Source organism: Megalops cyprinoides, chromosome 17 (genome assembly GCF_013368585.1).
Source record: "Megalops cyprinoides isolate fMegCyp1 chromosome 17, fMegCyp1.pri, whole genome shotgun sequence".
Lineage (NCBI taxonomy): Eukaryota > Metazoa > Chordata > Actinopteri > Elopiformes > Megalopidae > Megalops > Megalops cyprinoides.
Window position 1 is genome coordinate 27,873,335 of NC_050599.1, and position 23,227 is coordinate 27,896,561.

At 44.2% G+C, this 23,227-nt stretch overlaps 1 protein-coding gene across 2 annotated transcripts in view; it reads left to right on the plus strand.

Moving 5' to 3' along the window:
• The window catches only part of LOC118791953 (serine/threonine-protein phosphatase 2A 56 kDa regulatory subunit gamma isoform-like), a 33,578-nt gene extending 28,178 nt beyond the window's left edge, over nucleotides 1-5,400 (plus strand). For both annotated transcript variants that reach the window (XM_036549538.1, XM_036549539.1), the window contains 4 exons: nucleotides 295-396; nucleotides 915-987; nucleotides 2,549-2,662; nucleotides 4,971-5,400. In XM_036549538.1, the coding sequence (XP_036405431.1) occupies nucleotides 295-396; nucleotides 915-987; nucleotides 2,549-2,662; nucleotides 4,971-5,096 (415 nt within the window). In that variant the 3' untranslated portion in view covers nucleotides 5,097-5,400. The remainder of the gene's footprint in view (nucleotides 1-294; nucleotides 397-914; nucleotides 988-2,548; nucleotides 2,663-4,970) is intronic.
• The last annotated feature ends 17,827 nt before the right edge of the window (nucleotides 5,401-23,227 follow it).

The following is a 23,227-nucleotide window of genomic DNA, read 5'->3' on the forward strand; positions in this document are numbered from 1 at the left end:
CAATTAACATAGTTCGCATAGACCAAGTGTGTCATAGTTCACCAGCAATTTGTCATTTGCAGTTTACAATAACATTTTTGTGCATTGATGGTGTTTTTGTGCTTGTACCTGTACCTGAGATAGAGCTGAGTTATTCTTTTTGATACCGTTCCTCCCCATACTGTCTCTTAGCCCATTTCTCCTTACCTGTGCTTAATAGTTTAATGTGTTAAATTTGTGGTCTTGTTTTTTAACCACCTGATTGGAGTTGTCTTTGTGGTGTCCTCTTGACCTGACCTGGTCTCTACCCTTCAGGACCATCCACGGTCTGATCTACAACGCCCTGAAGCTGTTCATGGAGATGAACCAGAAGCTGTTTGACGACTGCACCCAGCAGTTCAGGGCAGAGAAGAACAAGTAAGAGCCCCTCTTGTGCCAGACACTGTTCTCTCTCCAAAACGAGGCACTGGCACTGGGTGCAAGGGCATAGTTTTGTGAAAAATATCCCTTAGTAGCTGATCTGTAAGAAGAAAAAACCCAGGGAAAGTGATCATTTGGACTTGCCACAAGGTGCTTTGGGTAGGAATGTGATTGGCGCATACCTCTCTACATTTCCCCTTTGGTTTCATCTCAGAGGATTATTTGCTTTTGCTAGAAAACATTACACCATTTACAGACTTCATTTAGAGCATATCCAATAATGATTGTTTGGAAAAACCATTGAATTGTCACACCTGTGACCTGAGCATTCTAGGTGGCCACGAGGCATCTGTCAGCATCTCTCTAAATGCCATGAAAAGGTGGAGTCTGTAAGATCGTCAGAAAATGGTGGTGTTACGAATAAAGGAAATGGCAGGTCATCTGTCCTCATTTCCAGTGAGTGAAGCTGTCTGAAAGGAGGAGAGAGATGATTTTCCTCTCTTCTGTCCCCCTAGAGAGAAGGCCAAATCGAAGGAACGGGAGGAGGCCTGGGTGAAGATCGAGAACCTCGCCAAATCTAACCCGCAGGTGAGGGCCCACCTGCCTGTTCCAGGAGTGATTACCCAGTCCGTGTCTAGACCCCCACCCCTTTTGTGCAAATGCAGGTCGCTGATCCAGGATCACTGCTTGACAGCAGAGTGCATTTCAGCTCTTGACCACAAACTGCCACATTCATTGAAGGGGATATATTGTACTACCTTTAATTTCTCCAACTCCTTTTTTTAACAACGTTTCCACATTTTGAACTTGTGGTGCCATAACATGAATGTCATGAGGGGAGAGTACTCATCAGTGTGTTTTCCCCTTGCCAAAGCTTGCAGCTGAATGAAGAGAAAGGCGGTTTTAACTGAGTGCTGTTCTCAGTCCACCCTTGTCATCTCTCATCTGCTGTCATACCCTTGGGCAAGGTGCTTAAGCCCAATTGCTTAGTAATTATCCAGCTGTAAAATAATGGATAACATGTGAAAGCTGTAAGCTTTCCTTGGATGAGGGCAGAGCGGATGACTGTGGGAGTACGTGGGGCCGTGTATGTCCGTGTCTTACTCTGCTCTGAGGGGCGGGCCTGTGACCCGGCATCATCGCTGGACTGTGTGTGTGTGTGTGTGTGTGTGTGTGTGTGTGTGTGTGTGTGTGTGTGTGTGTGTGTGTGTGTGTGTGTGTGTGTGTCGCATTTCCCGTCGCCTGCACTGACCTTTGGAGGAGTGGTAGCAGCCTTTACCAAGCGGCGGAAAATTGCAGATGGGTTAGCACTGGCTCGTAAACTGCTGTGCTGCAGAAAGTGGAAGGGACAAAAGGAACTGTGTTCAACATTTTGGTTTTTGTGGACAGCCAATCAGAGGATGAGGAAGGATATTTTGGCTCTTCCAAAGGATGTTTTGGCTCTTAACCCCAACCTATCAAATGAGGGAATATTTGCTTTCTTTTGGGAAGGGAGTGTCCAGTGATCCAATCGGTAGGGTTGCTTCCTGTGCTGCGGCGATCTCCGCATGACCCCCTGCCCCATCACCTCCAGCGGTCTTAGCAGTGGGTGATGGATTGGGGCCCTCAGTGGATCTGATGGAACGGAATTGATTTCTGCCTGTGGAATGCTGTTCGGCGCCGGGGCTCCTCTTCTCCTCACTGTCCTGAGAATGTTCACGCAGCTTTTCATTCCCGTTATCCATTTTGGTGAAATCTAGTTTTAAGGTTCTGCCAAGCTTCGGATGCTGAAGTGCACTGCAGACATGGCTGGCTCCTAATTGCCCCTGTGTGAACGATGAGACTGCCTCACTTCATGTTACAATCCTTCAGGACACTCCACCTCAAAACACTTCCATATACGGGGGAAAATGGTTCTTCCTTTTGTGTGTGTGTTGTTTTTTACAGTCTTTATCCATTGTAGTTTCTCTAATAGCAAACTGAGGCATCATAAACAATAATGGGTGTACTCACTTCTTGCTGTAAAACATTATGCTTGGCCTACTTATGTGAGTTATCGATGGCACGTTACCACCTGATAGGCTTTCTGTCTTTTGTCCTCTGGTTGACCATTCGTCTCTGTTTGGCTTAACAGAAGGACTCATGTTTGTGTGTCTCTGTCCTGTGTCAGTTCCTCTTCTATGTGGACTCCAACAGCCTCTGCAGTCCTGTCGAGATGGAGACAGACGGACCCTTGATAGATGTCTTGACACTTAAAAAGACCATGGAGGAAGAGGCGACTCAGGTGAACTTTCATTTTGTACAAATTTAATTATCCTTTTTGCTTGTCCTTAATCGGCCTGTATTCATAGACCCTTAAGGGTTTCACACAAAGGCGTGCCCTGAAATGGTGTGGAGTGGGTTCTGGGGTCTGTAATGGCGGGAGGGGGGCTCCTTGTTTTCCCCCCACTCTTTTCATGTGTCTAAACTTCTCCTCTCACAAGCACGTTGATGGAGATCAGGCCTGTTTAAAAAGCCAATATAAAAACCCAGGGAAGTGCTTCTGATCGCAGCTTGTGGGAAACACATCTATGGTTGTGTCATTGTGCGCAACAAATGGCATCCTGGGAGGGAAAAAAACCCCCAACAGGTCAAAGATGTCAGCAAGTTTAAGGAGCTTTTGTTGTGTAAACATATATCCGGATTCCTTAACAAAGAATCTGAAATTGACATCCAGATGTGGTCCATAAACTGTGAATTTTTATAAGTATAGAATGCCTAAGTAGACATGTACAAAGCTGTCAAAAAATCGGGCATTGTGTTCTACATACATTCAAATTAATCAGCAACATGTATGTGGGACTCAGCACCTTTTCACTTCTCCATACACTGATGAATTTAAACAGGTGTCACTTTTCTCCCTGTAAAATAGATGTATAACAGTAATAATTTCAGTTGAAATCCCTAAAAGATGGAAGTCTGGTGTTTGCTGACATGTTCACACTGCGCATTACTAGCAGGAGCGATGCCAAATCCAGGCGTCGACCCGCCTGTGAGTTGCTAATCGCACCCAAAATGACTGCCTCAGATGAAGATCAATAGTAAGCTAGTTAGTCTGTCTTTTTTTTTTCTGGTTACGCAGTGCTATACAACAACATCCAGGGGCAGACTGGCAAAAAAAAGCAGCCTGGGAATTTGCTGTCAAGCGGCCCAAATTTGATAGACCAAATTTTAACTGACGACATGTTTGTCGATTAACGAATCATTCATTAAAAAAACTGCGCTTCTAGGGGGGTGTGAGACATTTTTAAATATCACGGCTCCGTAAGGAGAGAATGCGATTTGAAATGAAACAAGACAGCCCGCGATCACCGAGCTTGTGCTTTGGGATTCGAACGGAGGTACTAATGGTTTTGACTGACCCCCTAGCTAGGTTTCTCACCCGGGGCGGATGCTAGCTGTGTGCTGCTAAGCTTTTTTCTGCTACCAGAGTGGCATGAGAAAAAATTTTAATTAACTCTGCTCCAGAAGCAGAGACGGCAATGGGAAATAAAACAAGACAGCCCGCAATCGCCTAGTTCCTGCTGTGGGACTCAAGCTGAGGGCGTAATTTTTGTGTTTGTACACTTACACAACAACACTGGACAGCGAATAACATTTTCTGTAACTTTATTGTGTCTCTGCTCATTCAAAATAAATATCGCAGCTCCATGAAGAGAGAACGGAGGGCCTAATGGTTTCGACCGACCCCTAGTTAGGTTTCTCACCTTGTGAGGATGCTAGTTCTGTGCTGCTAAGCAGAGGAGGGGAGTGAGACCATTTTTATATGTATATATGCACCAAGTAATTTAAAAATGGGCTCTCACCCTTATACTCACACACACACACACACACACATATATATGCAATTATATATATATATATATAATATATATATATCGGCAATTGGCCAAAATGAGTTTGAAAATATTGGCATATCGAACATCGGAAAAAATCCAACATCGTGCATCCCTAGTCTGCACCATATTGAATTGCATAGCATAATATTCATTGAATCGCATTGTGTTGAGTCAAATCGTGTCGAATCGCACTGCATCGCAATACGGGTGAATCATATCGTATCGCATTAGTAGTTGCTTCATAAGTAGCTTTAATGTATGGGATCGTTGGCAATGCATCGACATGTGTATCGCGTCGGCCTCAGTGATGGAGATGCACATCCCTACTATCCATGTTTCTGCAACGAGTGCTAGATATTTTACCAGTGCTAGATACTGACTGCCCGAGTGCTTAGTACTTTCAGTTGTGATGGCAACTAGGATGACCTGCAGCTAAGATGACCTGTTGAATATCTGTATATCGACTATATAATACCAGGGTTGGGGAAAAAAGACTGGCCCTCACAAGACCAGCCCACCGCGAAAATTCCCGAACTTCCAGATAGCCGGTCCGCGCCTGACAACATCTATTGCAAAAAGTATACATAAATACAGTTTGCTTGACTGATTGAGCAGGGACTGTTTGTGCTGGTTTGAGGTTTGGAGTTGAGTGCGGCATGCGTGAGCAGGCAGTCTGACGGTTTAACTTGTTTTGCCCCCCCCTCCCTCCCCCAGCTGAACCGGGAGCAGCGTAAGGAGAGGCCCCTGGTGCGGCGTAAGTCAGAGCTGCCTCAGGACATCTACACCGTCAAAGCCTTGGAGTCCCACCGCCGGGCCGAGGACGTGCTGGACCACCCGTGACGGCTGTCAGGCTGCACCCCTCCCCTGGGACATGGACTGCGGCCCCCTCCACAGGCCCCGCCCAGCCTCCAGGCCCCGCCCCGCCCCTCTGCCGCCCTTCTGACTGTAGAATGCAGTGCACTGAAAGAATTGGTGCAGGATGTGGGCAGGGCCTGTCTCTCTCTCCCGTCCCACCATCCCTCCCTCTGGTCATCACGGTTTCTGCTTTCTCAGGTTTTTTTTTCCCCCCCATTTTTTCTTTTCTTTCCCAATTCCTGAATGTGGCGTGCTTGCATCAGACTTTTTCTCTTGTTATTTCAAAAAACGGAGACACTCAACACAGAGCTCCCTCGTCACATGACTGGGTCAACTGCAGATGGGCCCTGGGGGGGAGGTGCTTGCTTGCATTTTTGTCTTTACTTTCAAAGGGAACAAACCAGGAAAAGTGACATTTCTGGGACAAACTTCTTTTCATTGATCTGTCCTTCCGTCCAGGGACAGCTGCCTGTGCCAAGAGCGGAGTTTGTTTTTCACTACACATTACTGTATTTTTATTTTATCAAACTGGAAACTGGTGGACAGGGCATCCGTGGAGGTTTTGGGTTTTTGACTTGAGGCTTCGTATGAAAACGTTTCCTTTTAATCTGACGAGATGGTCAGCCCCGCAGAAATGGCAGTTCCTGTGAACCGCGTTTCCAGGAGGAAGTATACTCACTTTTTTCCCTCCACAGGACTTTATTCTTCAGTAGAATATGCTTCATTTTGTGCCATGCCAGTTGCTTCTAACTTATTTTTTTAACTTTTTTTAACTTTTGTTCTTAAGCAGTTGGGTTCCAAAAGGCAATACTTTTACCCAGAATGCAGTGCAAGTGTTTGGTGGTTCAAACAATGGTAAATTTCTTTTAGGAGAGCTACACATTTGGGCCCATTTCGGCCAGATTACACAGCGGGTCCACTTAGCACGTGTTTCTTTGTATAAATAAAAAAGCAGAAAAAGGCATGTTTTCTTTTATGATTTTAGAGTGCTCTTTTAACTTTACTTTTGTGATGACAGTTTTGCTTTAATTTTGTACCACTGAAAGTGTCAGCATTTGCTGTGGGCTCATAGGGTGTCAAGGAATGGGCGGGGCCTGCCCCTTCTCAGGACAGCAGTGTCAAGTCTGCACCAGAGGAGAAATTCGCAAGTGGTCCCATCTCATTGCCAAACTTGCAGTTTCCTTCTCATTTCCGGCAACAGCACTACAGAATAGATCTCTCCATGGGTGGAATCCATGTTTACCGTTAACTTAGCCCTAACCCCCCTAACAGAGGAAACGAGTAGTAGTTGAGACGGACAACACGAACAAGACGGAGGACACAGGTATTTTCAAATTACATCCAGTGTCCTCTTTTGCCCCCTAACTTTAGTTATTTATGTGTTTGTTCGTTTGTGTAAAGCTTTTCTATCCTGAGGTGCTTACTCTTAAGCTAGGAACGGACTTCAGTTTTGTTTGGAAAATTGAAGTACAGCGCCTTTCTTTTCCGAGTGCCTTTATTATTAGAAAGATGGTCCTAAATAAGAGAATGGCAGCACTTATACAAGGCTGGACTGTAACTATTGTGAAATTTTCTTTCCACTTGAACCTGCACACACGAATACACTTAAGAAAAACACACACACATTCACAAGTAATATACTGATGGGATATTGCCGTTTGCCTCATTCCCATTTTGAATCTTGCTTCAGTACAAGCCGGTGCATTTGTGACTGTAATATAAAGTACTACATTACTACACATGTCCAGCTACCAACAGTATAAGCACCTCCTATCAGACTTGAAGAATGACCTTTGACGACAGATCCCGGGTAACGCAGTCTTGCTGACAGCCACCACCTGTCTGCACACTTCCGAATGGAGGCTATCCCAGCATGCATCGAAAGGGAAGAGGGAGGAATGCTTTTGGCTTGATTTCTCCCTTCCTCTGAATGCATGTCTCTCTCTACCATTGTTTGAACCTCCATCTCTGCGAACTGGCCATTTCCTCTGTAGACCTGAGCTGTTTCAGGTGTTCAGTGCGTCCGTGTTAAGTACTTCTGAAGGCTTTTAAGGTTTTCATTTCCCCAATTCAAACTGTCAGTCAATGTTTGGTTGAATGTGTTTGGTGTAAAATGTACTACATGCTACCATTTTCAGCACTTTATTTTCTGGTTTTTGTCTGAAGGAATAAAACCTGCCAACCTTCTGGCCCCCTTCATACGAACCCTTTGCAGCCATGGTTATGGTTTAAAAGGTTGAATTCCAGTGTATTCTCCCCATAGGCCACAGTGACCTCTTTGTACAACAGCAGTGGCACAAATGACTGAAATCGTATATTAAACGAACACAGGAAAAAATAAGCGTTTTGGTGACATATTCTCCATGAAACTGCTTTACTTAAGCGTCCCCTAGAGGGTCTTTTTTGTTTTAACGTGCTTTCCAAAATCCAACATGACAAAGTGTCCTTTGGTTTGCAAACTGTACTAAATGGCTTCATCGGATATTGTACATAGGATGTACTTTGTTTTATGTAGTGTTGTATCTATTAAACAGTAGATTTCATATTTTGTACAAAAGGGTCCTATGTACAGAATAAAAAGTTAACAACTACATATTGTCAGAATGTTCTATTTTTTTTTTACCATTAACAAATTCACTACTTAAATTTTAGCAATATTATTCCCCCACCCCCCCACACCGCCGCCTACATTCAGCTTCCTGTGATAAAGGCCTTCAAACGTTAGCACTTAAATGGTTACACTGCCGCCTCCTCGCTTGGTATACCTCTGAATGCAGTCATTGAAAAGAAAGTGGATTTTAGATTTTCAGATCTAAAGATTATGGGGTGATTTTTAATTTGAGTGCCCTCTACAACAGGCAGTATTGATTATGGTTTATGACAGCTGGCCATGTATTAGATTTATGAGGATAGCTCTTCGATGCTGTGAGATGGAACGGTTAAACTGGTTATACAAGGACCGTTTAAGTGCCTGGTTGGAGCAGTAGCTGTCTGACTGGATCCTAGTATTAGTACGTGGCCTCTAGAGGGCGCCCACGAAGCAGTGACTACATAGTCTGAATTATACCAAGAAATGAGTTTCTTGCCAAATGCTTCTTTTGTGTTTTAATTTAAAAAAACTGTGGTGATCTGTGATAATAGTTAGCTGTCATTCCCCTCCACCAAAACTCCATTTGATTTCAAAAAAAAAAAAAAAAATCGAAGTGATCATATAAGTTGTTCTCCCTTTTTAAATTTAGGTGTGAATGTAAGCCTTCTATTTACCTTGTCAAATAAATAAAATAAAATGACTTTTTATTTTATATTAATATATGGTTTATATAGGTATTGTGTAGCAATGGGGAATTTCTGAAGTCCCATCCATGATGGAGCGTGTCCTCTTGTTTCCTCTAGTTTTGGTCCTTATTGAGTTTACCACTGGGCAGGTCTATAAGACTGTTTTATTAGGCTGTAATACTAGGGTTGGATCAGAACAAAAAGCTTTTTAAAATCCATGTCATACCCCAGTGTCATCAAAATCACAGGACTGTCACCGTGCTTTTTGTGGTAGTTGGTTGTTGATAAACAATTGTCAGACCTTCATATGGCGGCAGTGTAGCGTAGTGGTAAGGAGCAGGGCTCGTAGCTAAAAAACAGTTGCTGGTTCGATTCCCCACTATGGCACTGCTACTGTACCCTTAGGCAGGTTACCCAGAATTGCCTCAGTAAATATACTGCTGTGTAAATGGATTATGTAAAAATTGTAACCCATGTAAGTCGCTCTGGATATGAGCGTCTGCTAAATGACAATAATGTAATGTAATATGATAGTTTTTGATTCACTGGTGCATAACTGTTGTTTAATTTGTAGTAATACAAGCTGGAAAATGGATAAGCAAAGTTTAAATCACTTTGTAAACTGCCCCAGTGGAGGACACCTGTCAAGCGAAAATTGATTATGTTTGCACTGAACTGTAAGTCTCTTGTTCTAGTTCACACAGAATGAGTTCTGTCTGCAATCCTTTGAATAACCATTACTTTCCAAAAGGGTCACAAACCCCATTACGTAAATTTAACACTGCCTGAAATACATGTGAATTTAGACGCTTGGAGGTTTGATTTCATGTTAGACAAAACAAATGAGCCCCCTCCTTGTCTGGTATTTCTTAACCAGTAAACAGACTGGAAAAAATGTTAACCAAAAAACTTGGTGAGGTGAGAGGAGTAGATAAATTTACATTTACATTTATTCATTTAGCAGACGCTTTTATCCAAAGCGACGTTCAAAAGTGCATATAGTGGGCAAACAGGCACAAGGGCAACATGTGTACAGGTCATACAATGCAGATAGTGCTGAAGCTGAGCACAAGGTCGGTGTAGCGAGACGGAACTAATCTGATCCAAGGTTACATATATTGAATACAATTACTGGGACAATAAAGTACCGCTGTGCTACCTAGGCTAAAATGTGCTACAAATACAAGGTAAGAGAGAGAGCTACAAGTATGAGCCAAGAATCTTAGATTTACAAGGTCGCAATGGCAAGGGTGTCAGTCCAGGTAGAGTCTGAAGAGGTGTGTCTTCAGCCCACATCTGAAGGGTTGGAGTGAAGGGGTTGTTCTAGGGTGGGGAGTTCATTCCACCACTGGGGGGGATGACGGAAAAGCAACTTTGTGAGGAGTGTGGGCCTTTCGTTCTGGTGGTGGGAGGAGAGGGGCGTCCGGATGTAGCAGAGCGAAGTTGTTGAGTGGGTGTGTAGGGTTGGATGGGGTCCTGGAGGTATCTCGGGCAGTCTTTTTTGCAGCAGAAAAGGTGAGAGACAAGGTTTTGAAGCGGATCCTGGCTGTGATTGGGAGCCAGTGGAGGGATCTCAGTAAGGGGGTGATGCGGGAGAACTTTGGGAGATTGTAGATCAGCCTAGCAGCTGCATTTTGGATGAGCTGCAGCGGCTGAATGGTGCAGGCTGGGAGGCCTGCAAGGAGGGCGTTGCAGTAGTCCAAGCGGGGGAGCACGCTGGCCTAGACAAGCAGCTGGGTAGAGTAGGTAGTCAAAAAAGGGCGACTCTTCCTAATGTTGAAGAGGAGGAATTGACAGGAACGTGTTGTCTGTGAGATGTAGTCTGTGAAGTCCTGCCTGTTGTCGAGGGTGACACCCAGGCTCTTCACAGAAGTTACTGTGGTGCCGTTGAGAGTAACTGAGATTTCTTGAAGAGGAGAGGGCTTGGCTGGGATGAACAACAGATCAGTCTTGTCCAGGTTAAGCTTGAGGTGGTTGGAGGCCATCCATCTGGAGATTTCAGCCAGGTATGCAGAGATCTTTTCATTGACCTGGGGGTTGGAGGGAGGAAGAGAGAAGATTAAGTTGGGTGTCATCAGCATAGCAGTGCTAGGAGAAACCATGTGAGTTAATGATTGAACCAAGTGAGTTGGTGTAGATGTAGAAGAGGAGGGGTCGCAGTACAGAGCCCTGGGGGACACCTGTAGTGAGGGGAGTGGGTGTGGAGGTGGAACCTTTCCAGTAGACCTGGGAAGATCTACTGGTCAGGTAGGATCTGAACCAAGAAAGGGCGGTCCCAGAGATGCCAATCTCTGAGAGACTGGCGATGAACAGCTGGTGATTGACAGTATCAAATGCAGTGGAGAGGTCGGCAGAGACAGGTTGGAGGCTCTAGCTGTGTGGAGGTCACCGCCTCTGTCACCGCCAAGAGTGCCAATAAATGTCCATCTGTTTTGGTTTCTTGTATTATAGTTAAATGTAGAAAGAAATCAGAATAAGAACTTAAGCCATTTAAGCTGCAAGTGTAACAATTCGTTCTGTTAAATCGACAAACCTTGATTTATTTTATCTCTCTTGGTGCAAACTTTCTTCTTGTTTACAATCTGGCGTTCACGTTTTTGCCGTAATATGCTTTAATCCATCATAAAAGTGACCTGGCCGGAATAAAACGAGCTAATTTATTTAACATCCAGAGTGTATTGGCTCTGCAAACAATGACAGAATTTAGGGTTTACAGGAGACATTGAATGTGAATTATTTTGCTTTTATGTGACAAAGATCACATCTTTCACAGCGTGGCATTTCTGACTAAACGGTGTCCTCGAAGCTCTTTTTCAAATGATTATACTTTTTACAGAAAACGCACATTTTCGAGCCCTAATCAGATATAAATCTGGAAAGATTATTCAAAAGCCGACCGAATGCATTGTTTTTATTATTATTATTATTATTTATTTATTTTATTATTTTTTTTTTTTTTGAGAAGAGCCGTAGGCAACCTTTTACATTATCAGTTAGGACATCAAAGTGGAGCACTGTGCACCAAACGAGCGAGCACCTTCTACAGTAACCGTGGTAATGGCTTATTCAAACCGATCTTTTAGCCTTTCGTATTAACAGCATCAGGGCGACCACTGTTCATTTAAAGTCAACTGCAGCAGAACTGTATTACGTTACATGCCCTTGAACACAGAAAGTCTGAATGAAAACGGTAGAGAAATATTTTAAATGCATTTACAATCCACAAACGACATTCATTTTCTCCCTCGGAACATTGTCTGAAGTGATTCCCTGTGCTGCACTCACAGATGGAAATAGAGGCTGTGCTGGATGGGTTGGTTTGTGCGTGCGTTAATGCATTGGGAGCCTTTGATGAGAAGAATGAGAAGAGGGGAGATCAGAGAGGCTAATCTCTCTCTCTCTCTCTCTCGCGTGCATTACCTTGAAAGCCCGGCTCTGTGAAGGCGGAGGTGTCTGCAAGGCGAGACATGGCGTGCGGGATTTGCAGTAGTCTATCAGAGTCGAGTCTATTACGTCGCCGTGCGCTTCCTCCCGTCACCAAAGCTGCTGTGCAGGAGCTTGCATAACTAGGCTTATTTTGGCAGCGGCGAGGTCTGACGCACGTCGGGCGGGTACACAAAACGGCCTAATATACCAGTGTAGTAGGTCGTGCCGTGTGTTCTCGCTGGACAGACAAGGCCAATTGGTTTCAGAATCAAATGATGCTTCCCCTTGCATAAAACCGGTGATCCCACGGGAATACCCAACTACACTTTCCTTTGTAGTGTTCAAAGTGTCACTTGTAGTGTACCGTGCTTGCGCACCCTAATCCATCCATTACAAATGATGTTTTACGTCGCGAGTCAGACTTGAAGAAAAGGAACTGCTTCCTTTCCATCCTGGATCTGAGGTGTTGGCTCAGCCATAGTCAAATAGATAGTCAAACTGTAGAGTTTCTATAATGACCGTATATGCTGGAGTTGCATTCTTTGCAGTCATTTGTACAGGGGGTTCCAGTAATGTGTTCGTTCTTATGCCGACAATGGATGGTAAATTTTAGACCACCCCCCATTCAAGAATGTTCACAATAAGTTAGACAATCCGAATACTTGCAGCTTCGACTGCTTCAGTGATGGAAGAGACGGAAATATCAACATGGAACGCATCAAGCTATCTGAACCATGTATAAAGTATCTGCGATCAAACTGTTGTTATTCCAACGAGTTTGGACACCCTAGGGTCTGGCCGGTGTTTTCAAACCTTTACTCTTATTAGAGTACAAGTACCAAAAGCAGAAGTTACAGACTTCATCAATGATTGATTTTTGTTTTAGCTGTTTCGGGGTAAATTAGTTGTAACTCAAAGTAAGTGGATGCCTTAAGTAGCCTAGTCGGTCTCCAGTAGCCTACTGTTCCACCCTGACTGTGGTCACTCACGACCATGAAATGCTAATCTGAACCATGTTTCACACAACTAATTAGAGAACCCCCTTTTATTTAACACTGTGCGGGGAAATTGCGGCATCTAGTGGTCAAACAAAGACCTTAATTCAATGACTTGCTCTTCATATTGCACTTGTCAGTACTTCGGCCCCCTAGCTGTTGTTTTTGTGTTTTTCCCTGTCTGTCAGTGTCGTCCATGTGCTTTTGTTTACAGTTCCCTAGTGTTCCGGCCCTGCCCCACTCTCCGCCCTGTCCTGCCCACCTGATTTCCAGATCACCTCCACCTGCCTCCCTGCCCACCTGCATCCCATCTCCTCGTCAACCAAGCCCTTTATATACCCTACGTGGCTCAGTGTTTTCTCTGTTATGTACCCGTCTTGTTTCTTGTGTTATTGATCTCGTGCTGACTTCTGCCTGACTGCCTACCTCATCCCTACCTGCCACTCCGCCTTGGTTGCCTGATCTGCCTGCCTGCCTGGTTTTGATCCAGCCTGTTTCTGTTTTTGATCCCTGCTCCTTGTTTGATCTGCCTCAGTCTGCCTTCCTGGTTTTAGTCCTTGCCTGTTCTGCCACCACGAACTTGCCCTGTGATTCTAAATAAACCCCTTGGAACCTGAGTACGCCTGGTCTGCGTTTGAGTCGGTGCCTGTGCCCTGACAGCACTACATTATTGTCATTTAGCAGATACTCTTATCCAGAGCAACTCACGTAGGTTACAGTTTTTACATATCCAATTATGAAGCTGGATATTTACTAAGGCAACTCTGGATTAAATACCTTGCCCAAAGATACAGCAGCAGTGCCCCAGCAGGGAACTGAACAGCAACCGTTTGTTTACAAGCCCTGCTCCTTACCACTTTGATTCATAACATGTGGCATAACTGTCAGCAGGGGATCGGTTTAGTATAAAATTGACTAAAATAAGTCCACAAACCCACATTAAAATTGATCTCAGCAATGGACTGTTACTGGACTGGTATATAACTGTATATATAACTGTACATATGTTTGGACCATTGATGTGACAGCTGGACCCACAGCTGAGGTCAATTTTGATGTACCATACAAATTAATATGTGATAATGTGTACACATTACATAATGATTATTATATAATAATGAACCGTTTAATTATGGTTCTCACACTCCATTTTTAAATCTCTTTAAACCCTGGTGCCACAGACAGATACTTTCTCAACAATCAGATCAGACTTGAAAAGATGCTGTTATCTATCTCAGATGTATGTAAGCAAGCATTTGACAGCACTTCATTGTGACTTTGAGGCAAATGGTTTGTGGAACTACCACAATGCATATAATATCAATGCTAATTAATACCGTTCAGCTGTGGAAAAAACATCTGGAGATAACTACATTTGGGGAAATATTTTTCCAAAAACCTTGTATGGATATCATTCTTCAGATTCTTCCCTCTCAAGGAGACTGGTTAGTGGGTGATACTGAAAGGAAGGTTCAGGCTGATCTCACGAAATCTACTGATTTCTCAGGGCGAGCGTTAGCAGTATGGTAGTGCTCCGTTAAAATGGAGAGCAACCCCCCCCCCCCCCACCCCCCACCCCCCAGCTGTGATGGGACACAGATGTCATCAACAGATGAAAGGAGGGAGTGGTTTTTCTTGGCAATGTATTACACAAAACGAACTACAGTGCATCAGTCAAATAGCTTTTAGCCATGTAGCATAAGTGTCACAGCTTTTAGCCAGGCAGCATGTAGCTTTTCTGAAGGGAACGTTCACAGTCCACAGGACCGAGGCCTCTGTTAGGCTGAACGCTCTGAAGTGATTCTTTTTTACTGATGTTCCTTGCAGGCAGGTCCTTATTCAGGCCCCCTTGCTTGCATTTTAAATGGCGTCTGCCTCCACAGCTGAATATTTGTAAGAGTTCAAGAACTGTTCACAAGTCGAAAGGCACTGCCCGCCCCACCAGCCTCCAGCTGGGAATCAAGCCTGCAACCATTTTCTGCAAAATGCCGCATGGCAGCATTTGTGGGGAGTATGTTCTGACGTTGATGTGTTTACGTTGCCCATGTCACCTCGCAGCTGCTCCTGTTGATGAACCGGAGGGAAACAAAGGAAGGCACTCAGTGGTGTTATGGGATTACTGTGAGCATTTGTAACTTCTGATAATGGCCTATTCCTTCCTTCACAGATGATGAGGGAGGGGGAGAACCTGTTGTCTTGCCATCCAGAGGAACTAGATCGGCTGTGTTTGTGTTGGTGTCGGCTCAAGCCAGGGGCACAGTGGGGGAGTGGCCGCGGGGATACGTGTTTTGGATTTGTGTGAATTTGAGTCACGGGTTGGGGGGGGGTGGGGGTTGATAGGGGGTTTGGGGGTAAAAATGATTATAAATAAGGATAAAAATTCTGGAGACTAGTCAGAATGTGTTTGGCTGATTGAATTTTGAATCTGAAGGAAAAACAGCTCACTTTGGCATGTGGAAAATCAGTCACATGCACTTTATTAGGAGGAAGAGGGGCAGCTCCTGAGGCTGGCCCCACTTAACCCCTGGTCCCTGTCCCCACCCCCTCCCCCTTACTCCCCCCCTAATGCTCTCTACGGTCTACGGAAATGTGAAAAGGTATATAAAAACAGACACCGGGCAGAAAATAGAGGAGGAACAGAAGTAGTGCTGGACTGGTGATTCAGTAGGAGTGCCATCAGTCCAATGTCAGATAAACAGTCCTGCTTTCCACCCCTCCCTCTCTCCCTCCACCCTCTTGAAATACATGCCAGCCCGGCCCAGTGAAACAAAGATTTCCACCAAACATCAATCATTAAACGCCTCAAACTTACGGGGCCTGCAGGCTCTGGGCTTTGGCATTCAGAGACATCCTCTGTAAAATGTCCAGCATCAGAATCACATGAAGCCTTCCTATGCTGTGCATGACAGTCATACACACATTCATACACACTTACGCCAACTGACAGACTGCCAGGTGTGCTGTGTCACCATCTGTATCATCCTAAACTCTGACATTTACGGGCATTGTGATTTAGCACTATATGTCAGTTGACATGGATGGTAACACAGTACACCTTGTGACACTTTATGCAAGTTGGAATAAGTGTCAAGGAATGTTTATTCAGTGCATATGAAACCTTAATATAGTTATTCCTGAAGGACTGTTCACAGAGTGTGTTATCGAAACAGAAAGGGGAGACAAGTCAACAAACTCACTGCTTGTGCCAGAAAGATCCAGAGAAGCAGGGCTTCTTCTGTCTGTGGATTATGACACAATTCACTCTGTTAGCTATTTGTCAAATTAGGAGGCTAAAAATATGCTTGGTGAGACCTGAGTTCGCTTTATGAGCCTCAAGTTCAGTGGAATCTTCCTTGAAAGGATGAGAGGAAGGCCTGTCTCAATGCAAGGAGTGCCCAGGAAGGCTTATTATAGGGGAGGTGGCTAAGGGCCAGAACTGCGGTTAAGCACAAACACATTCAAGGAATCAGTACAACAGGAGCACTTACTTACTCTGAGCCACTTTCACACTGCACACTGCAATGAAGATCTCATTTCCTCCTTTTCAGATTTTAGACTGGAGCGTAGGGGTATCTTCCTAATTTGAGAAAAATAGTCATGTGGCTTAATTATTGGTTTTTTTTTTTTTGTTAAGACTGAGATGTAATAGTGAGGCCACAATTTTACATGGGCGAATCATTAAGAAGAATCCTTTTTGTTTCAGAGAAATGAGAACCACATGAGAGCCCTCCGCCTGGCAGCTTGGCCTGCTGATAATACAGTTACCTAGCAAACCCTGCCCCGTTCGGAGAACTTCGCCCCTCGCGACCTTCTTGGAATGATCCTGCTTTGAGTGGTCTGGCCAGGCAGGGACTGGGTGACATAACTAACACATGCTGTGTGGTTTTGACCTGTGTGGCACATTCTGAGGGTCACAGGGTTCGGCACTGGGTTGTTGCTGGCACCTTTGAGCAAGCTGGTCACGCTAGTGCTAGTAAAGGATGTACATAATGCAAAGTGGCAAACTTTGTGAGCTGCCCTGAGTAAGAGCAGCTGAGTGTGTATTTATATGTATATGTGTGTATATATGTATGTACATAAGTAAGGGTGGGTAATAGATGGTAAATATGGTAAATAGATAAATATAGTAGCACATCAGTCGAAGGAGAAAAAGACCTTCAGAAAGAAGTCTGATCATAGGTGTTAATAAATGTTATCTATGTGATCAAACTGTCATAGGGTAACACACAAGGGTATGGCGGATAATATTTTGGATTTGGAATTTTAAGGTAATTTAGACTACACACCCAACTTGGATTTTTTGAAAATGATCATGGTTTAGACTATATTCACAGAGTATATCATTAAAACTAGATATGTTGTCATGAACACATGCGAAGACTATGTAACAAAAATATTCATTATCATTTTTCCCATTCTTTCATTGACTAATAAAATGGAAATATATAGAAAACGGGATTTCTGTCACAATTTTGGTTATATTTGGCCTCAGTGGTGCCCCCTAAACATTTCCTGTACATGCTTGATACTTGTGTACATGTGTGCTACTGGGCATATTTGATCTATGACTCTTTGAAAATGGCTTTGAATGGTATCCAGCTTAGCCTTGTTTGTCACCCTATGATTGTTTGATCTAGCATGGATAACAGTACTAATATCTATACCTAATAGCTCATGATGGCTCATCTACTAGAGAATGTGCAGAATGTTAGGCTCTGCTGGTGCAGAATATACAGGAAAAATCTTTCATAAGTGAAATCTTTGCATCCTACTCTACCCATCATCCTTTTCACAGAGACCCTAATGTGAAGCAAATCCAGACTCAGAGTGATTTCATATCATACAGCTATATCCACAAATAGTACGGTGTAGCTCAGTAGAAATGCTTTCTAAATGCAGTCAATCGTAAATCAAGCATCATCATCCATTACTGTTCTCCTTTTAATCCCATTGACTTCAGTTGCTCCTTTTGAGGTGTATGACATCTCCCTTGTCCTGAGCCTAAACAGTTATCAAGAGCTGATTGTTATGCAACTATGTTTCTGCTCTCACACATAAACTCTGATATCAGCTGCCTATCCAGACATTACTGAGTACATGCAAGTACAATAATTGTAGATTTTGATGATGATGATGATGATCGCTACATTTGAAATGCTGTCTGCGATTCTGTCACGGCCATTTTTACGATCATTCATTGGACTGAAAGAAAATGTATGAGAACAGGATGCTATTTCAGCTAATGCATTCTGTCTCTGCCAGTAAGCCTGTCCCATGGAACTAAAGGGATGATGGTCATATATGTGCCTAGCGTCAGGATCATGTGACCTCAGGACAAACTGCGGCCCAGTTAGGGCTTTGATGCAGTCCCGTCTGAATTTCTCATGAATTTATTACTCCTCAGGGTGCTTGGTTCATATGAAGGATAATTTATGTTTATGTAGTAATGTGGTACCTATGCAGTAACAAAGCCAGTGGGTGGCAGTGATCGCCAATGTTAAAAAGGAAAATTAGGTCAGTTATAGTGTTTAAGGTTAAAGGAGGTCAGGTGTGTTAAAGGTATTCGGCCAGTTGACTGATAGTGGAGCTCCTGAGGTAAGCGGTTGTGTCTTCTTAGTAGTCTTACCCAACACAGTTGGGAGATAAGTAGCTCGCTCAGACTTTGGCTTCTCTCAACCAAGACAACACAGTAATACAGACTGTTTGCTAAATCAGACCGGTGGTTAGCAATGATGTTCCATCATGCCTCCTGGCTCAAAAGAAAATGCTGTGGTGATTTTTCAATGTTTGCTTGTTACTGTAATGGAGCAGTTCAAGCACAGTTTTAAAGGATAAGTTTCCGTTCAGTTAGTCAGTTTTACACGTATTATCATTTTCTCCCAAGCTGTGTGTTGTGCTTGCTGGTGTCGTGCACACTTAACCTGAAGGCTTCTAACCAGCTTACTCTGGCCGTTGAATTCCCAATCACTTCTATATGGAAAACACAAGAACTTCTGTTATCTAGCATTACCTATTTGTGGTTCAGGTATTATAAAGTGATTATCCAGTATGTGAATTTGGAAAAAAATCTTCATATTAAAATTGATACTGCAGGGTTTGTGTTTAATATTCACACTTCACACTTTAAATGTGAAGAAATAAATATGCGCTGTCCATAGGCTATGACTGCTATGCGGGACTTTTTGCCCTCTGGTGGAGGTACTGCAGGTCCCTTGTGGGAAAGGACGTTCACGTTCATCTCCTCCTGGCACGGAGAGTGGCATGTTCAGAAGCCCCCCGCCCCCATCTCGGGCAGGACATGGGGACAAATGCTCATCAGTGTGGCGTTCCCACGGCGCCGGCACGTCCAGTCCTTCCTGCCCGTCCGGCTTGCCCTGACGTGACCGGCTAATTCTCCCCTGGCAGCAGCCGTGCCGGCAGAGATGATGTTTCTAAAGCACCCTGCTGAATTTGCGCACGTCGGTGGGCCATGCAGTTATGCAGCCGTTTAAAGGTTACCGAGAAGCAGGAGATGCATTAACACGCGCACGTCACCGCGTGCCCAGATGGCGCCCAGCTAAATAGTCAGGGCTGCACATATTATTTTATGCAGGGCGTCCCCTCCCTCGGATAAGAGGGGATTATCTGCTCCATTTAAATGAGGGAGGACGCGCAGCGGGCGTGCATGAATAAAAACACAGGAGGACAGCGACCTGGGGGAATATTCAGAGTGCCGGCGCACGTCACAGCGCGTTATGTGATGGAAGGAACCCGTGTGACCGTGTGGCCAGGAGTCCCAGCAACGCAAGCAATCCCTGATCTGATCTCCCTGGGGGAATCAGGGGGGTTATCAGACCACGGCAAGCGCATCACTCCCCCCCCCCCCCCCCCCCCCCCCCCCCCAGTATCCTGGAGACATCCCAGACACCAGATGAGCTGCGCAGGCGTTGCAATGGGGTCTCTTTTTTCCCCCGTCATCAGATTCTGCCACAGCAGCTGAACACGATGCTCTGAGTTTTAATCCCTGTCTAAATGGCAACGCCACAAGCTGTGTCTTCAAAGACAGCAGGCGAACATTGATATGTGAACCTCATCAAATGTTACATGCGCATGCTGGACAAGGAGTGGACCAAAAAAAACAGAGCTTATTTTCCTTACCCCCCACCCCCCCGGCCTCTCAGAAGCGGGATTCCTGGCCCTGGGCCTTACGCCACGCGGGGTAAAATTGGCTTAAATGCAGTGAGCCAAACCAGGCGGCATGTCCGCGGTTAGTGTGGTGGGGGGGGTTGGCAGGGCCCACGGACTCCTGTCCTCGCATGTCGCCTCTCCACAGCTCCACAGCTGATCTTGTTACGGCCCCGGCAGAGTGGTCACCTGACCGAATTGATTCGTCTCCCTTCCCCTGCTTGACGTCTTTGCCGAGGGGACAAGGACCTCAGAAGGCTCCGAGCACACATGACACGGCCAGCGATGTTTACGCACCCCGCTGGTTGCAAAACACAGTAATCCACACCTCATTAAGAGGCCCGGCGACATCCTCCAAGGGGGGAAAAAAGAGAAGAAACCGTACATGGCTGTACAAATGGCTTTTAACATGAAAGGATGCTTAAGATCTTGGCCATAATTATCTTCTAACAGAATGCATAAGAGCTTTTGGTCCCATTTCTAAGCCTTCACTCGGAGGACAGAAGGCCTTTAAACCATTCCCTTTGAAAACAGTCGGCTGCTGATCTTATTGTTTCCACACCCCCTGTCTTTAGAATTATCAGTCACCATTGGCCAAAAGCGCAGGATCTTAAGTTACTTTTCAATCCTACTTTTTACTGATTGGCTCAAGAGCCAACATGTTTGGAAGGCATGCAGTATAGCAGCTGTGGAGTGCCTAGGGCAGCTCTCTGAACTGTATACTGTATACATATGACAAGTGCTTTCATTTAGCGCTTTCTCATTTTAAATCCAGTGTGTGATTCAGAATGCCCCCCAGCACAGACTTTAACCATGACAGCAGGAGATACTGATACCATTCAACTCACACAGTGATATGTAGCCCCTGAAATTACAGACAGCAAAAGTTTAATATTTTTCTATTCCCGATATAAATGACATTTGCACAATTAAAAATTCCCGAGCTCACGCCCCTTGGCAAAACACATTTTCTTCTGTTTGGACTCGCGTCCATTATACCAAAGGCAATTAAAAGCCAAGGGGCTTTCAACAATAAGATGAGAGCAGACAAACAGTTTGACACAAACACAGACAACCTGTGGCAAAGGAAAAAAAGCTGCTTGCATGATTGCAAAAGATCAACGTTTCTCTTCTTTCCCACAGTCTCTCTTTTGTTCTTCAGATATCTTGCGTGGCTAGTTTTTGCAGAAGAAAGCCCACCCTTGTTCCAGCAGAGCCCGCAGTATGAACTTACCACTGAGTATCGACAACGCATTAGAGAAGCACTGAAAGCTCACATGCTGTTAGGTTGCTCCAGTCTTACTGTAACATATAAGGTGATCGTTTTGAAAGCATTAACTTTTGGTGGAGCTTTGGCAGAGGCAAATGTGCACATTTTATTAAGCAGTACATAAGCAATACACAAGACAGTATAAACATTCATAACTGCTTATTGCAACTTACCTTTGTTGACAGTGGTAAAAAACAGTGGTGTATGTTTATAAACATCAACCAGTCTTATGAATGGTAATAAATGGGTGAGAATGCTGATCTTTAGCACTTAATAAGGCATCATGCACACCTTTGTGAAACCTTGGGAACACATCTGTCTGAGGCCATGCATTGGGGCCCTTGCACCTGGCTGCAGTGCATGCACTGAGTGACTGATAGTGGCATTGTGACAGTCAAAAGCAGCATCTTGGCAGTCGAGTGGCAGTCGACCACCAGACCATGTGACCCGTATCGGTTTGACACAGGGCAGACTCAAAAATGAGGTGCACTTGTCCACTGTGCCTTCCATTGGGCCTCCTTACAGTTCTGTTCCCTCACACTGGACCCACTAAAGCAGCTTAACATGGCCTTTACAGCTCACGTCCTCCAGCCTCTGTGGGAATGGTGTTACTGTGATATAGGTGACACATCACCTTATCTTTTTAACAATAGCAAGGATGACTGAAATTTTAAAAATAGCCATTTTACAACCATCATTTAAATTTTAGCAGCAGTATGACTGAAATATGACCAGTCATTCTCATAGCTTGTCTCAGTGATGAAATATACAGCACTCAATATCCTGGACTTGGGCATCTTATATTGTGTGATCAGTTCCCAAAACTCACTGGAACTTTAAACCTCTGTGCTGAAATCCATTCTACTCTTAGATTTGATTTATGAAATCTAATAAACTTAGTCCAAGTAACCACCCAACATGTGGATCTTGTTTCAAAATGGTGTCTATGTGATACGGGGTAATATGAAAATCTGATATTAACAGTTATTAATTATTGGTTGTTCCTTACATTTACTCCTTATATCTGTTTCAGTAAGTAAGGACAGAAGCTTATTTAAAATGGTTTCCTTTGTGGTTCCACAACCTACTTTGGGCTGTCTAGTGCCAATCACAGAACCCACTGTTCCAGCTCTCCTCCTTTCTGCAAATCACGTGCTCTGGCTACTAATTCTTTATTAACCATCCTTCAGTACTTCAAAGCATAGACTCACATACATCCACAGGCTCCACATGTAACCTGCTCTTTGTCTGATAACTAGCTTTGTTGCTTCATAGTACTTTGGACTGGATGCAGAAAGCAATAAAGTGAGAACAATCACACTCTGTGTTACCTCAAATTTTACAACTTAAAAAAATTACAAATGAAAAAAAAAAAAACCTTAGGCAGTTCAGGACTGCCACCTACATATGCTTTGAAGGTTCAAGCAGAGATCACAAAAATCATGGAAATCAAATGTCAATTCCTTGCCTTGTGGGTGGGGAGAATCACTGACGTCAGAGTGTGTCACTGTGGAAATAAACCCGTGTCTCTGCCATGAAACCCATTCCTTGCTTTTTGACAGGCACACCTGCCAAACTGGAAAGTGAGGAATGGCATATTAAATGTTTGGCTTTCAGGTAAGTTGTAACAGAATGCACTGTGCAGACAGACACGCTGTACATTGCTTTTTACTCTGCACTGCTATAGTGTTAGCTATGAACAATGTTGTATTTTTTGTGAACAATTTATAACCATGGACATTTTTCAGATGTCCAGAGAATGCATGATATGTAACAAAGTTTTTATGATCTAGTAAAACTACCACAGTAGCCTTGACTGGCAATAAGGTCATCACCTGTAATGTGTTCGCGCATCATGAACCTGAGAAATGACACACGTGTAGGTGGAACAGGTGCACTAACCCAGTGTCGCCATAAAACTAGAGTTTTATGACTCCAGTCTTTGTGTCAGTAACGAAGAACTGAACCAAACGGCGTGTATCATA